Genomic DNA, 15,995 nt, shown 5'->3' with positions numbered 1-15,995 from the left:
ATTTTAGATGCTTTGATCGAGAGCAAGCGACGCTAAAGCCACTTCGCGCCGTTAATTTCGATTGTAGGGTTGCTTTGGAGCAACCGGCGCTGCCAACTGGATTGTTTCCGACAGTCCGCCATCATATGTTTCCAGCAGGTACCAGCCCTGATAAATCAGTAACGTTGGTCGCCAGCCCTGCCTCTGGCGCAGAGTTAAAACATAAAAAAAGACGAAAAGCAGCAAAAAAATTAAGTAGCAGCAGAAAACTATTTTGCAGTGCGAGGGCCCGCGAGACCGCAAAAACCTCGAAGTGATGGCGGGGCACGCAGAACTCAAGGAGCTAGGCGTGTTCGAGCTTCGTCCTCTTATTACAAATCTCAGCTGCAAACTTTCGGCCGTCACCGCAGGTTTTGATGAAAAGCAATTGCTGGCGATTGTCAGCGAAGAAAATGAGATTGTGCTGCGTTATATCAGCGCCGCTGGCCAGGAGGTGGTCAAGATGATATCCTGGTTTCGACACCGTGTCATCCATGACGTGTGCTTTGATCCTGCGGGCATTTGGCTGCTGGTGCTATGTAAGTACCCTGGATGGTGTCGCCAATGGCATGGGGTGTAGGTGGGGGTGGTGTTCGGTGTTGAAGCCTAAAATTACTTTGCGCCAACCATCCTCTCTCTCTCTCTCTCTTTCTTTCTCTGTGTGTGCGTGTGTGATTATTGATTTTCTTTTGCGTATTTTGTTTTGATTTAATGATTCTGGAGTGGAGCCTCCTCCAATGGGGCTTGTATCGATCCGAATATTACTCAACGCCGCCCATAAATATATCAACAGGTTTTGACAATACGCTGCATATCGTGCCCGCCCTGGCGCTGGTGGACAAGACGAATATACTGGCCGCCTGTTCCCTCTACAGTACCACACAAGTGACATCCTATATAATACCATTTGTGGGACCCCACGAGTGTCCCAACTCCAAGAAATGTCCCAATCATTCAACGGCAGCGACTGAGCAGCTGCAGCCGGCAGGGAGCAACCAAGAGGAGCAATTGGCCGAGAAGTTCGCCAATGTCATGCAGCTGGAAGAAAATGGCGAACCCGAGCCCTTGGGCCACGAACTGCCCGATCACATGCTGGTCAAAAATAATGAACAGGATCCAGCCGAAGTGCAGCAGCAGCCCGTCCAGCCACAGTACGATGCCACTGGAAATAGCCAGGTGATGGCAGCTTCCTTCATGGCATCCAAGACCTGCCCGTACCCTCTCTCAGTGGTGTGGTGGAAGACCAACCAGGGCCTAAACAGGGCCATTATTGGGTATTCGGATGGCTCCATCTGTTTTGTGGGCCTCAGTCCCAACTGCCCGATGATTGCCAGCACTGCGATCGAAAATGGATCTGTGATGCGTCTCGTTATCTGCAAAGACAAAACCTACGATGGAGTAATGTTGCTGGTAAGCTTAGAATGTTTTTGGTGATTACATTTCATTAATCTTTGCGATCGCTCCGCCTTAGATCACCTCCTCCCTGAAAGAGCAGTTTAAACTGCTGCTGGAGCAGAAGGCCATCATGTACGTTTATCCTGGCGATAGCTCACCGACGACCCGTGAGGGGGCCTGGCAAATTGTGATGTCTGTGCAGGGGAAACATCAGAGCCATAGCGGGATGGCGGCGGGTCCTCGACAAAGCAACAGCTCCGATCCGGCCTCGGACAGCAGTCAGCTGGAAGAGGATGTATTTGCGCCGCCATCTAGCGCCGAGGATGTTCCGCCCAGCTTTCAGGCACCAACAGTTCCAACCGATGTATCTACCGTCCCGGCGCCAGGGGATTCTAGACCTGCAACTGCGGATGTGCAGCCACAGCCGCCGCCGCCGGCCCCACCATCCTACAGCGAAGCTGTGGCCCGCCAGTCCAGCGAGAACATGGGCGTACGCTTTAATCAACAACAGCTGCCAACAGCCGGCAACAGCATCGATGGTATACTGCCAGCGACAAGAGCCCGTCTGGCCTCGCTGAAGAGTCTTGGATCGAAGAAGCTGCACGCGATCAAAATGAGGCTCTCCGATCAGAGGCAGAAATTCGATGAATGTGCGTAAGCAAACAACACAAACAATATTATTATCCCACTTGAAAACTGTTCTTCCTTCCCCGCCCTGCCTGAATGCCATTCCTGCATTCTATCCCTGCTATTCCATCGTTCATTTGTTAATTGTGCAATTTTTTTGTGTATTTTATATTTGTTTTCGATTGGTGTGCAGTTTTGAGAGAACTGTTGCATCTATTGAGGCGTCGCTTGTGCGGTGAGTCTCTCACACTCAACAGACTGCCCGTAGACCTGCCAATTAGTTACACTATTTCAACACCCCTCTAGACATTTATATTACTCATCTTCCTCCCTATCGTTTTCTTTTTTAGTAATGCCCGACTCAAATCTGGGTTCGTTTGCGATCATGGACTCGCCTTCGGTGACCCCAGAGCCGCTGGGCAACACCACTGGATCGTTTTACACCATCCAGAATCTGAGGAGCACTTTTCTGTTGAGTGCTTTACACAGCAATAGTCACAGCCTCACGGTTCATAGCATTGACATTAGCTTGAAGCCGCTGTTCGTCTACAAGATACCCAAGCACACCCAGGAAATACTCATTAGTTCGAACATACTCTATGGCATCAACTATGTGAATCTGCACAGTCGCAGCGATTCGGCCATTTCGACGGCAGCCTCCTCGCTGGAGGAGCCGCTGTTTGCGAATACGGACAAAGAGAATCGAGATGCGGACACAGAGAAACTGGAGCAGCAGGGGGAGCGGGAGACGAGTGCACACAAGAGCGATACAACGAGTGCAACAACTACTGCCACATCCAGCATAGACCACAGCGAGATGCCCAGCAATGCCATCAATGCAGTCAGCGTTATTAGCAGCGCTATGGCCTCAATGCATACCTCAGACGAAGATGTAAGTTTTTACACTCTTTCTACAGTCCCATATTTAATCTGCCTCTTTCGACAGCGCTTTAACACGCTGGCGCAGATCGGACTCTTCCGTTTTGAGCAGGAAACTGTACTCCACCTGTATCAGATGGCGCAATATCGCCAACCCGCCGGCCAGCCGGAGACCCTGACCAAGGAGGAGAAGGCCAAGGCATTCGAAATCAAGGATATCCACACGCCCATGGACTATGTACAATTTTACGAGACGGCCGATGTGAGCAGCGAGTTTTCCCTGCGGCAAATGGAGATAATGCAGTCGGAGTTCCCGAAGATCAACTACGATCCCAGCTATGTGATTACCAACAAGAACGTGTACACAATACAACTCAGGTATGGTTTGGCATTCAAGAAGGTCCCTTTATAGATTGTTAAAAGTGTTTCGCTCTTTGCAGGAAGGAGCCCTTTGAGTTGTTCCTGGATGCCGCTCTGAAGAGCGAGTGGAATCAATGCCGCGACTTTTGCAACACCTTTGACCTATCCTTCGAGCTTTGCATTGAGTTTGCCGGCGACTATTTGTTGCGCCGCAAGAAGATTACCCAGGCACTGCTCACGTACAATGTGGCCAGGGTGAAGCCCATACGTACAGCGCTCAAACTGGCCATGTACGGCCACACGTATGCTTTGATGCAGCTGAGTGCTATGGCCTTGAAGTCCACATATCTGTTGAGGTCGCGGCATTTGGGCCATCCACTGCTGAAGGGTATGATGGCGGACATCACCTACCGCCACTCGGAAGATGTGCGTATGATTCTGCCACAGCAGAGGGAACAGGGTGTGGTCAACAGTGGGGCCTCCTGCAGCGACTACTGCTACGGCGTGGATGAGTCCATCAGTGCCCTGCAAATGTCGCCCTCATCGCAGTTTCATTTGGCCAATCTGCTGCTCATAACGCTGGCTGAGAAGGCAGTCAATGACAAGAATTATATGCCCTTGTGGTAGGCGTTTTATTCCCGTTCGATGGAGGATATATCTAACCTTAGCATTCTTTGACTCTTTCAGGAACTTTCTGGTGACCAACAGCAAATATCACACGAACATGACCAGCATCGTGCTCTGCCAAAGCGGACTCTTCTCATCGGCCATCATACTGGCAAAGACGCGTGGCGTCTGCCTGGATACGTTCAATGCGCTGATCAGCGTGGTGGCCCAGGAGTTCGGCTGGTACAATGAGCTCAATGTCTGCCTGTACAATCTGAGCGAGACCATATTCATGGAGACAATCACCTACTTACCGCATGTGTCCATGGACTACTTTGCCTTCATCCAAGAGAAGCTGGAACATATACGACCCTGTGTGCTGCTGGTGAGAATACAATTTCGCCTTACTATTTCCATTGCTAATTATGTTATGTTGCAGCGTCTCTCAAGGCAACTGAATCCGTTCTCTGCAGCGCTGCGACCCATCGTCTCGCACAGCAGCGGCTGTGGGGCCAACCCCAACGATAACAACAGTACGCATCTATTTGAGTTCTGCAAGAGCCTCATTGAGACCTATCTGGCCGTGCTCATACACATGGAATCACAGCGAGTCAAGCACGATTCGCTGGTGAATGCTTTATCCAATTTTCGCATCAACTATGAAGACAATCAGGCAAGCCCCAACACGATGGCCCCATCTGTTTTGCCTATCCTTAATATCTTTCCTTGCAGTTTGCCATTGAATCATCACGCTTTAAACCGATCTCAGCTGGTTGTGCATACTGTGCCTGTGTTGTGGATGGCATTGCCTACTTCTGGGGCTCCAGTGGGATACCCAGCTATTTTAGTGCTCAAAAGTCAACAGGTATAACAGCCACTTTAGGTTAGGATGACCCTGAGAGAGGCCACGAATCGGCTAGTATGACCTTTTGTTATTCGGATGGGGAGGTTTTTGAACCGCCGCGGGTATCCTCGAGGTCATTGAGGTGTTTTCAGTAAAGACAAATACATCCTTTGGCGTCCTCTTGGAGTTATCTTCCAGTGATGCCAACTTCGGGGCGCCCAGCTTTGAAAACGGCTTGAAAGCACGTTCTCCATGTCCGAGTATGATTCGACAACGGCACCCGCGCGGCTCGTCTTGCATCGAGTTGTTTTTGTGACAGTAATATTGCAACTGACCGACGTTTGGGTTGACATCCCAACTCTGGCTTCTTCTTTCTTACGTTCCATTGGGCATTTGGGGAACCACCTCTAGCTAAGCATATCCGCCAGGCACCTCTAGCCATGACCCTGGTTCAGTTCCTCCGACTTGCGGCCGGGAAGACGCTGAACCATTGTCTTGGCTAGACCGGGGGCCATTGCCAAGCCCAGCCCTTGTGGAGGGTTAAGCTAGGGGACTTTCGACAGACACTTTCTGTATTACAAACCATTCCATGTCCTGCAGAGCCTCCCGAGCCAGCGCATGCCGTGAAAACGTTGGAATTACTCTCGCAGCTCAATTTGCAGGTGCACGCCATCAAATGTGGACGCCAGCATACGCTTATTTTAACCAACAATGGGGTAAGCCAAAGCAACAGCAAGCACAGTGCATATTTATTCATATTTGTGGTCTCTTGCAGCTCTACTCGGTGGGCAACAACAGTCTCTGCCAGTTGGGCATTGGCCGTCACATGCAGATGGCCCTGCAGCCGATGCTGGTGACAGCCTTGGATGGCATGAATATAACCATGCTCGAGGTGGGCCAATATCACAATGCGGCAGTGGCCGATGGCAGGCTCTATATGTGGGGGTAGGTTTCAGCAAAGACGACTTTGCAAGCTGTTCTATGGCGGGGCGGGTGCGGGTGCGGGGCTTTAATTCTCTCTTTACCGATGCTTTGTCTCTGACGAAGGATAGCCCAAGAGAGAATTGAAGAACAGGTGCCCCGGGCCCTCGTACCGATACAGTCAACCGATAAAGTTCTTCTTTATTTAAAATTTATTTATTTTTCTCGACCATTCTTACAGATGGGGCGTCTATGGCCAGCTGGGGCAGGGCAGCTGCGAGAATATTGCCACACCACAACTAGTCAGCTTCTTCAAGTATAAGGTTCGTCTCTTCTACCTCCGCACTCTTAATTAGAGTATTGCATTCACTATTGCTTTTTCAGAAAATCTTACAAATATCGCTAGGGCATGCGCATAGTCTGGTGATGTGCCAGGCAAGCAATAGCTACAAGGAGGCTTACAACTGCAGCAACGAGCTCTTCGTCTTTGGCTCGAATCACTTTGGCCAGCTGGGCACTGGAAATAGCGAGCTGGGCAGCGATACAAAGGTGAATCTGCCCGTGCGACTGGAGACGGGTGGCAGCAGCCTAAGACTGATACACACCAAATTTTTTACCAACGTAAGTGCAGCAAGCAGCTTTGTTCTCTGAATGTTTTCCGACTTGTTGTGTGCACTTCTTCTGCAGTTAGCTGTAGACGATCAGGAGCGCTTGTACACTTGGGGCAGCTCACCACAAGCCTTACGCCTGGCGAACCAAATCAAACGTCGCGCCAATGCCAAGCAAAAGCTGGAGGAGAACCATCAGCGCGAGCTGTTGAGCAGGCAACTGGAGGCTACACTGCTGCCAAGGCCCAACAGCAGCAGCAGTACTCTGGTGGAGCCAACCACATCGTATGCAGCAGTAGTGGCTGGGGCTACACCAAAGGTCGCCAACGAGACCAAAGATTCTCAACTGGATAATGAGGCGGCGCCGTCAGATGGTAGCGAACGTCTTGGCTCAAAGTGTGAGGCGGAAAAGGATAAACCTACGGCAACGCCAGTGGCACCGGCTCCTGCAACCGAACCTGATCCCACAGAGCATATGAAGCCGCATCTAGTGGATACCAGTGAGGTGGCAGGACAAACTCTACAGGTGTGTACAAAAGGAGACCAGACCCTATTGACCATGATGATTTATGCCGTGTGCTTTTGTAGATCTCCAGTGGGCTATTTCATTTTGCATTGATCTCGTCCACGTGCACGCTCTATACGTGGGGCAAGAATCTTGAACATCAGCTGGGCACTGAGGACAAGGATCGTCGTGCTGTGCTGAAGCCCTCGCCCATCGACAGCATTGAGCGTCCCATGTATGTGGATTGCGGTGCGGACTTCACTCTGGTCATGACCACCGATCACATTGTGCGCGCCTTTGGCGGCAACTCCAATGGGCAGTGTGGCAGAGATCAGGGGGCCGGCCTAGAGCGTATGCGACAGCGTGTTGTCTGCCTGCCAACGACCAAGCGATTGATGCGCTTCGAGAGCCAGTGTGTGGAGGCTCCCGTGGAGATCAATCTGCCACGGCCACGCATTCGTCTAGACCAGGATCCAATCAGATACCTGAAGGTCATGCCGCCATATCAGCCACACTTCTTGCAGCCAGCCAACATTAGCTTCGATCAGCGCTACTCCATAGGAACCCCCATATACAAGAGCAGTACAGAGCAGGCGGCCACTGGACAGGATTCGGATGATCTGCTTAGCAGCTTGGAGAATCTGAGCCAGAACGATGCTAGTTTCTCGTACACCGCACCGCCGATGATGCAAACCGATGCAAACAGCTCCCTGGACATGGATTATTCGCCCGAAGAGCAGAGCTATGCTCCGCTGGCGGAACAAATGACAGCGGGGGGAATAGGCACGGGAATACCAGCCAATGCCGCGGCGCTTTTAGGGGGCGATGACGATGTCAGCACCTTCACAGCGAGCTCTGAGGGCACGCTGGGAGGGATGGCTCTGCAGCAGCTGCGTCATTATATACACTACTGCTTGTATGCCTTCCACGGGCTGTATAACCCCGACAAGATCGGGGAGTGCGCCCGTCCGCATCGGAACGAGTACCGGATTCGGATTTGCATGCTCAACTTTAGGTTTGTGGAGGCCTTCCGGCTCTGCCTGCAGAGCTGCGACAGTGCCCAGCGCACCCTGAAGCTCTTCGAGTACTTCAGCAAGGACACGGGCTATGTGCCGCTGCGGAGATCCGATCTTAAGCACCTCATCTATCATATGTGCTTGCATTGCCTCGAGCGCAAGTTCGATATGCTCGAGTGTGAGCGTTACTTTATGGCCGATCTCGACTACTATCTGCTGGAATTGGCCTATGTGTTTTACTTTAACAACAACAACTCGACCCTGGAGCAGAATCTCAATCAGAAGTTCAAGATGCTGATTGCGGCGGCAGCAGACAACAACCAAGCGGCGTTAGCCAACTCCGCCTCCGGGCAGCAGCAGCTGCTGCAGGACACGGATGTCATATTCGATAGCTTTACGGTGAAGTTCAAGACGATTCTGTGCCAGCGCTTGCTCACCTACTCGGACTGTGAGGTGTCGACTGCCAATTAGCATTGACCTCGGCCTCCTCCTCCTCCTCCTCCGCCTGCTCTGACTCTGAATTCTGTCTTGTCATAGGTGTTCAGAGTTTGGCATCGTGTTTCGTCGTGTTTTAGGTTTTTTGTTTGTTGTGCAACTTCATGCCACACTTAATACACACACACACATACCCACTTATCCCCCCTCTACCCCTGCCCCATAAATGTTTACGCGTAATTATTATACCCATAATTGTTGTTTGCGGTTATTTATACACAGAATCATCATACACAAATCAAATGCTTTTTACAGGCGCCTGTTATTTAAACAAAAATAATTAAGAGGACAAACAAATTGTTTAAAGGATCGAATTTTTTGTAATGCTTTGTTTGCAAATTGCCTTCGCCCCGTTTTTATTTCTGTTTAATCAATAAATTATTAAAAATAAAGCAAAGACATTCTCGGCCACACAATAATTCTCCAACAGCTCACCGGTCGAGGAGATGGATGCTGCAGGCTGCAGGATACAGACCTTTTGTTATATTTTATTCGATATTCAGCTTGTGATTTGCAATTATTTAATAAAACAAAAGTAGATTTAAAATAATTATACACGCATATACATACATACTATATATATGATTAACAATAAAAATACGTTTATATACAAGTAAAACAAAAGAAGGGAAGCGAAATCCTTTCTACAGCTTGAGCTTTATGTTGTCTGTGGTCCATCGCTTGCTCTGCAGCGACTTGAGTGCATTCTCACAGTAGAACTGCTCCTCGGACCGTTCGGGCAGGGTCTCCCTGAGCTGCTTCAGTTCCTGCTGCTGCTTCAGCCCCACCATGGCATCTATCACGGCCTTAATGCACTTCACCTTCTGCGCCAGGGCCAACTTTTCGCCGCTGTTGCCCATCTTGGAGAGGAACAGCTGCAGCACCGTCGACGGCGCGTGCAGTTCATAGAGACGAAGCACGGCTAGCGTCAGGTCGAAGCTAATGTGAAATTGCTTGGACTTCAGGGGATGCCAGGTGGGCACACGTTCGAAGATGCACTCCAAGTCAGCGTACGCCTGGGCCTGGGCTCGTTCGTTCAGAGCGGTCCATTCGTATTGGGCCGGCGAGATTTGTTGGTCGGCAGCAAAGCGCTGCGGGGCAATGGGCTTCAGCATGTCCTGTTCTTTCCAATTGTTATTTTGCTGACAGCACACGTATAGCAGCTCGATGGGCGTGGGTTGATCGCCCAGTTGCTTGCCAGCAGTGCCCTCTCTTTCCATTAAAAGTTGCATCTTCAGTGCGGCGTGGAAAACTTGCTCGTACAGTGGAACAATGCCCACACCTGCATTGGCATACGCATCTACCAGGCGCTGAAGATGTTGCTTTCGCGAAGGGGCGTCTTCGCTGGCCAGTGCCGCTTGAAACTGTTTGAGGGCTGCCTCCTGGTGGCGGCCAAAGCGTTGCAGCAGATCAATGTGGCTGCTCACGTCGCCACTTTCGCGCAAATAACTGAGGTACTGTTCCAAAGCCTTTGGTCGTTGCTTCAGAATAGCGTAGAATTGCGCCGCGTTCAATGTGCGTTTAAGGAAGAGCAGCACAGTGACTACCGCATGGCCTCCACCATTGCTGAGAAGCGTATCCAACAGTTGCTGCTTCTCATGCAGGGACCTGAACATCTCCAATGGTGCCGTCTTTCCCTGCAGCAACTTTTGCGCCGTGGCGTCCAGATCGGGACTGTATAGAGTGCTCTGGATTTGTCGACGCAACAGCTTTAGCTCCTCGTCGGGTGAGACGCCCTTGTGGATGACGCGCTCGTCAAGGTTCTGCTCTTGAAGTACTAGCTTTAACGCCTCCTCACTCAGAATGGCTTTGATGGAGAGATGATTCAAGGCGGGGCTGTTTTCAAAACTCGCCTCGGAAATGGTATCGTCGCTAAAGATTCCATTGTTCTCCCACTTGTTGCTAGGCAGCTCTGTGCTCACGATATCCACCTCGTCCTCATCATCGAAGCTGAAAGCGGCTCGCGAGGATCTGTTCCAATAGCTCTCGCTATCAAATTGTACGTCCATTTTTATCTTTTGTTTTGTTGTGAAATATCGTGGTGGTAATTTTTTCGCGATTTAATATATGTACATATATGTACATACATATGTATAGTTGTCGTTTTCGATAGTCGATTACCATCGATACAACTACACGACATACATACATATGTATATATGAATACGATGCGGAAGGATATCTGATAAATCAACAAAATGACTACATTGCGGCCTTTCACTTTCGACGATCTTTTTAAATTCAACAATGTCAACTTGGACCCACTTACGGAAACATACGGAATGTCCTTCTACACACAGTACTTGGCCAAGTGGCCGGAGTACTTTCAGCTTGCCGAATCGCCCAGTGGCCAAATTATGGGCTACATTATGGGCAAAGTGGAGGGACGCATGGAAAACTGGCACGGCCATGTGACGGCTCTAACTGTGTCGCCCGACTACAGACGGCTCGGTCTAGCTGCACTGCTGATGAACTTCTTGGAAGACATATCGGAGAAGTAGTTACTGGGCCTTGGTCCCGCAGCAGGGATAAGAGATCAAATCATTCAACTGCATTGTCTTCCTAGGAAACGGGCCTACTTTGTGGATCTGTTCGTGCGCAAGAGCAACGAGGTGGCCATCAAAATGTACACGAACCTCGGCTACATCATATACCGCACCATACTCGACTACTACGCGGGCGATCAGGACGAGGATGCACACGATATGCGCAAGGCATTGTCCAGAGACGTTAATAAGAAATCGGTCATACCGCATACGCAACCTGTACGAATTGGAGATGCAGAAGTGGCAGATTTGGAATGATCTGAACGGAATCAGTTGATTATAGTGCCTGCAATTAAATTTAGTTAGAGATATATTAAATATTAAATCTAGAATCACTTTTTTCAACGCCCAAAAATAGAACACTTGTATTTATTCGGAATTAGACTTAATTTTTGTTTCTTCATGGCTGCTTTTCGTCTTTTGGAAGTTTCTGGGTTCTGTAAATATTTTAATTTATTAGTTAATATATTCACTGTGCCCATACCGTCCCATAACTTAACCATAACTTACATGACACGCAGCTCTTCCAAAGTGGGAACACTCAAACGAGATGGCATGCCCTCCCGATCGCCCTGTTGGATCTCCTGCGAATGTTTTTTCAGCTTGTGGGAACGACAATTGGCATTGCAGGCAAATGTTTTTCCGCAATAGTTACAGATATAGGGTCTTAGACCCGTGTGGCTAAGCAAATGCGTCTTCAGAGTCTTTGACCGTTTGAAGAGGGCTCCGCAGACCTCACATTTCAAGTTACGCTCCTCCTTATGAACCACCTTGTGCATGTTCCAGGTGCGTCGCGTTTGCAGCTTCTTTCCGCAAATATTACATATGAAGCTAGGATCCTCGTGGATCTGACAGTGAACCTTCAGACGAGCCCGATTCTTGAAACCCGCCTTGCATACGGGGCACTCAAAAGGACGACTCTCTGTATGGACCAGCTTGTGTTCATTTAACGCTGTTAATGTCTTTAGCTGCTTGCCACAACTGTCGCACACGAATGGCTTGACGTTTTCGTGCATACCCTCCTTGTGCAGCCTCAGGGCCGATACCGACGAGAGTGTCTTATGGCAGAGGTCGCAGCTCGTGTTCTTATCCATCTTCACCTTGCGAACGATTCTCTGGCACTCTTCTTGATCGATATGCTTCTCGTAGGAGGCACGATTCCTGTAAGTTTTGCCGCATCTCTTGCATTCCATACGACAGCGTTTGCTGGGATGTTCCAACCTGAGAGGTTTACTTTTCGTCTCGTCGTTGTCCGTACGAGAGTTTTCATCAGTTGGAGATGCACTTATTGGTGGTTCAATCGCGAGTGTCGCGGGACTAGGTTGTTCGTGTAGAAATTCTTGATCATCATCATAGTTGACAGACACATCCGGCTTGATATCTTCGTCGTCTGCACCACAAGGTGCTTCCAAACTCGAATCAATCCGCTCATGATGTCGTTTTATGACGTCCGGTTCAGCAATTAGAACATCTTCTGCTTCCAAATCATTTATGATGGCATCCATGTTGTTCTTCAATAGCTTCTCGCCCTGAAAAAATGGACTTAAATCTACAAATTCCTGCTTGTTGCCGGATGGAGTGTTATTAAATTGTTGTTTCTGGCTTTCCTCCGCTCCCTGTATTCTCTTCGCTTGCTTGGGTAGGCTTCCAGATTCATTTAATACCTCTACGTGGTCTTGATAAATGAGATCTTCCACGGAAACTTCAGTTTCCAGTTCTATTGGTTTGGCAGGACTGGGCTCGGTCTCTGGCACTGGCATCGGCTTGATAATGTGCGACCAGTCGGCCTCGCAGAGTCCATACTGCTGTCTGAGAGCTAATACATCCAGCTGTTTATTCTGCTCGGTCTCCGTGCGGCGCAGAACCTCAAAGATGGCCTGCACCTTGGTGACATGCTCAGCAAAATCGATTAGTTCACTTATCAGGGTGTAGCACTCTGTGCAAAGGACGCTGCTTAGCTCATCCTCCAGTCGCATCTACGGAACAAAAGTCGTATTATCTCTGGCTTTATTCGCTGACAGAAACTTACATGCACCTCGAAATATCTGCGGATGGCCATAATCATGACATTGTCCCAGGTTCCCTGACCTTTCTCATTCGTATAAACTTTCACATTGCCGCGCACATCGTCCTTGGCACACAGACGGCACCAATTCAGCCAGTGGCTATCCGCCATCATTTCATCATATCATATGATCCCCAGATAGCTAATCCAGTTGCGGTATCTCCAGGAGATTGCTTTTGTTTACTTTTTGTTCAATTAAATTAGCATGTTTGTTTAAGGTGACCATCTCGCGTAACTGAAAAAGCTCGGGAAAAAATACCAAGAACGCCTTTGCTGAGTTGGTATTTTTATTAGTTGATGTCGGTGGTCGGCCGATATTTCCCCACAAGAAGTTTATTTCGTTTTATTCTGTGTAGCCTGGCACAAGATTTAAAATATTCCTACCGCAGTATTTCCTACTGCTCTCAACCACTAACCACACAGTATAGAAAGGAAGTAGGATCGCCGGGCTATTGACCGTCGAAGGGGTACCATTATCAGCTACCCTCGACACTGGGGATACGCGATCATTCGTCCGCCAACGGACGTTGGTGATGTGTGGTGACCTCGAATCCAGCGCCCAATGGACTATCAGATAGCACCATTTGCGAACGCCGCTGCAAAGTGCGAGGTTTACATCTTAGGGAGGCACGAAGTCCACGAAGCGGAGCAACCACATCTCGCCGACGAGGACGGACCATTGGAACCACTATGCAGCCTTCCGCAGATGGTCGAAGAAGCAGATGAGCTTCTGCCAAGGAAAGCAGCGGTTCAGGATCAGGCTGGCTGGGCAGAGGCTCCACCAGACTGGCGGACCAATACTCCCGGCCGACAGTTATTCGTCGCCTAATCGCCAAAGTAACGGTGTACATACGCGATCCCACGTCCCCATTGGGAATTCAACTACTGGAGATGCAGCTTCAGAATTGAGATCACTCGAAACCGGGCCACCACAGTTAATGCCCTCCCCCCATCGATGTGAAGAGGGGTGTCAAGGAGCATACGCCCCCTTAAATTTTTTCCATTAAAGGATATTTCTTAGGTATAAGGACTACCCTGGAGAAAGAATCGGGTAAATTAGGTTTAAGCATTTGAGGGCTGCCGTTTGCCGGGGCAGCGGAGAACAGCTTGCTGCGTAAGGGAGGAGGACCAGGAGTTCGATGCAAACCTTCCGTGTCCACATTTTTTTGGGGAATATATACGTAGGCGCAAGCCATTTGCTTGATCCTGCTCTTAAATAATCACTTGAAAATGAGTGCTTGATAAATCTTTTAAAAAATGCATTAATTTGTCGAATAAAATTTTATGATCAGTGGAGCGGGTCCTGGCTATCGAGCAATATTAAACATAATATCAAAACCAACCAGCAGCGCCAGCTGGGCTCCAAGGATGCCAAGCACATCATTTCCTCGGCCGCGGTGCTGATTGTTTATGTCAATATGAACTCGATCAGATTTTATGTTATAGACCCATAAAACAAGCAAAATATATTGTTTCTGTCACTCTGAAATTAGTCCTAGCTCTTCTGCCGCTGCCTCTTCTGCGACCTCTGCTGCCTCCTGAGCTTCCGCTGCTTGCTCTGCCTCCTTTTTTGCTTTTGCCATTTCTCGGGTTCTGCACAAAAAAATACAGAAATCAAATCAGTAAATCAATCAACATGTCAAATTTCATATCTCATCATTACATGGCTCGCAGCTCATCCAGCGTGGGGACAGGTATTCGTGAAGATTCCTTTTCATCCTCCATCGACGCCTCGCGAGGATGCTTCTTAAGCTTGTGGGCGCGACAATTTGTGTTGCTGGCAAAAGCCTTCCCGCAGTACTTGCACACATATGGTCGCAGTCCCGTGTGGCTCAATAGATGTATCTTCATAGCCGTCGAGTTCTTAGAGCCGAGACCGCAAATATCACAGCGGAAGCGGCGCTCATCCGTATGCACATACTTGTGCTTGTTTAAGATTGCTCGCGTCTGTAGTTTCTTTCCACATACATTGCACTCAAAGCTTGGGGCACCATGGGTTTGCAAGTGGACCTATCAGGGAAACTAATTAGGGTTATATCAAGTATCGATGGTGCTGTATTTACTTACCCGGAGTCGGGCCTTGTTTTTGAACGCCGCATTGCAGACGTGACAAATGCAGGGGCAGTAGTCAGTGTGCACGAGCTTGTGCTCGACGAGAGCCGTGTATGTTGTCAGCCCCTTTCCGCAAACATCGCAAATGAAGCGTTTTAGGTTAAAGTGGACCTCCATTTTGTGACGCCTCAAAGAAGCGGCAGACGTAAGCGTCTTTTCGCAAATTGAACAGGTGTTCTCCGCAGCTGGGGGACTTTTCTTCTCCATCTGAGTATCACAGCTCCCGTAATCAGGTAAGGGAGAATCATCACTTAGGGTGTCTGGTTCGACTTTAATGAAGCGTTTTGGATCTGTGCGGGTAGTATGTTTTGCCAATAGAGTGTTTGTATTTGTTGGCAACGTCTTCTTGGTAGTACCTTTGGGACGACCTCGTTTTTTTTTGACTGGCGACACAGTATGAGTTTCATTATCTGTAGCAATAAGCTCTTCCGCAGGCACCTTCTCTTCGAACTGCTCATAGTCCAGGCTCTCTCCCCCGGCGAAGGTATCAGTGGCATCCTCAACGTCGGTGTCACATTCTGTTTTGTACTCGACGGATAGTCCGTACTGCCGACGCAGCTCAAACACATTGAGCGTCTCAGTTGTTTCCGTGTGTCGCAATAACTCAAAGATTGCCTGTACCTTGTTAACATTTTCGGAGAAGCTAATGAGCTGGCCGACCATGGAGAAGCATTCGGTACACAGCATGCTGCCCAGTTCCGGTTCCTCCAACGTCATCTAAAGCAGGAAATTAACCAGGGATTCTTTGCCTGCACTTTGTTTTGTACTCACCTCCACATCAAAGCATTTGCTAATTATCCTTACAACTTCCTCATCGCCTTCATTGTTACGCACCTTGATCTCGGCGTCGTTTTTGGCGCAAAGACGACACCAGTATAGCCACTGTTTCCTGGAAGCGGAGTCGGTCACAAATTTACCCATGATTGATTATTCACATATTTTTTTTTTACTAGTTTCGCAGGAATACATTTAATTTATTGTTATTTCAATTCACTTAC

General features: G+C 49.1%; 5 protein-coding genes across 6 annotated transcripts; 2 read left to right on the top strand and 3 right to left on the bottom strand.

Moving 5' to 3' along the window:
- The first annotated feature begins 188 nt into the window (after positions 1-188).
- Positions 189-8,683, top strand: LOC6588667. Its single transcript, XM_026995317.1, has 15 exons — positions 189-557; positions 812-1,428; positions 1,490-2,063; positions 2,391-2,932; positions 2,987-3,297; positions 3,360-3,902; positions 3,967-4,270; positions 4,325-4,558; positions 4,618-4,750; positions 5,330-5,445; positions 5,505-5,674; positions 5,892-5,973; positions 6,035-6,271; positions 6,338-6,784; positions 6,847-8,683. The coding sequence occupies exons 1-15, from the start codon at positions 296-298 to the stop codon at positions 8,248-8,250; spliced, it is 5,976 nt and encodes a 1,991-aa protein (XP_026851118.1). The 5' UTR covers positions 189-295; the 3' UTR covers positions 8,251-8,683.
- A 175-nt stretch (positions 8,684-8,858) lies between these two features.
- On the bottom strand, positions 8,859-10,307 carry LOC6588603 (vacuolar protein sorting-associated protein 16B). Its single transcript, XM_002013175.2, has one exon. The coding sequence runs from the start codon at positions 10,281-10,283 to the stop codon at positions 8,919-8,921; it is 1,365 nt and encodes a 454-aa protein (XP_002013211.1). The 5' UTR covers positions 10,284-10,307; the 3' UTR covers positions 8,859-8,918.
- A 144-nt stretch (positions 10,308-10,451) lies between these two features.
- Positions 10,452-11,175, top strand: LOC6588602 (N-alpha-acetyltransferase 20). The gene is made up of 2 exons (XM_002013174.2): positions 10,452-10,771; positions 10,841-11,175. The coding sequence occupies exons 1-2, from the start codon at positions 10,473-10,475 to the stop codon at positions 11,076-11,078; spliced, it is 537 nt and encodes a 178-aa protein (XP_002013210.1). The 5' UTR covers positions 10,452-10,472; the 3' UTR covers positions 11,079-11,175.
- Positions 11,174-13,067, bottom strand: LOC6588640 (zinc finger protein weckle). The gene is made up of 3 exons (XM_002013173.2): positions 12,850-13,067; positions 11,331-12,796; positions 11,174-11,257 (listed from the first exon to the last, which is right to left on the bottom strand). Exons 1-3 carry the CDS (start codon positions 12,997-12,999, stop codon positions 11,221-11,223), a joined length of 1,653 nt encoding a protein of 550 aa, XP_002013209.1. The 5' UTR covers positions 13,000-13,067; the 3' UTR covers positions 11,174-11,220.
- Positions 13,068-14,147: 1,080 nt separating this feature from the next.
- LOC6588001 (zinc finger protein weckle) lies at positions 14,148-15,951 on the bottom strand. 2 transcript variants are annotated; one of them, XM_026994652.1, is made up of 5 exons: positions 15,769-15,951; positions 15,354-15,714; positions 14,953-15,287; positions 14,549-14,895; positions 14,148-14,478 (listed from the first exon to the last, which is right to left on the bottom strand). In XM_026994652.1, exons 1-5 carry the CDS (start codon positions 15,916-15,918, stop codon positions 14,364-14,366), a joined length of 1,308 nt encoding a protein of 435 aa, XP_026850453.1. In that variant the 5' UTR covers positions 15,919-15,951; the 3' UTR covers positions 14,148-14,363. The 2 variants fall into 2 exon arrangements, with proteins under 2 accessions (XP_026850453.1, XP_002013207.1); XM_002013171.2 differs by having other exon boundaries at positions 14,953-15,714.
- Positions 15,952-15,995: the final 44 nt, after the last annotated feature.

The sequence above is a fragment of the Drosophila persimilis genome, unplaced genomic scaffold, assembly GCF_003286085.1.
Source record: "Drosophila persimilis strain 14011-0111.01,24,50 unplaced genomic scaffold, DperRS2 tig00000000-arrow-pilon, whole genome shotgun sequence".
Lineage (NCBI taxonomy): Eukaryota > Metazoa > Arthropoda > Insecta > Diptera > Drosophilidae > Drosophila > Drosophila persimilis.
This window is presented reverse-complemented; position numbering and strand designations above follow the sequence as displayed.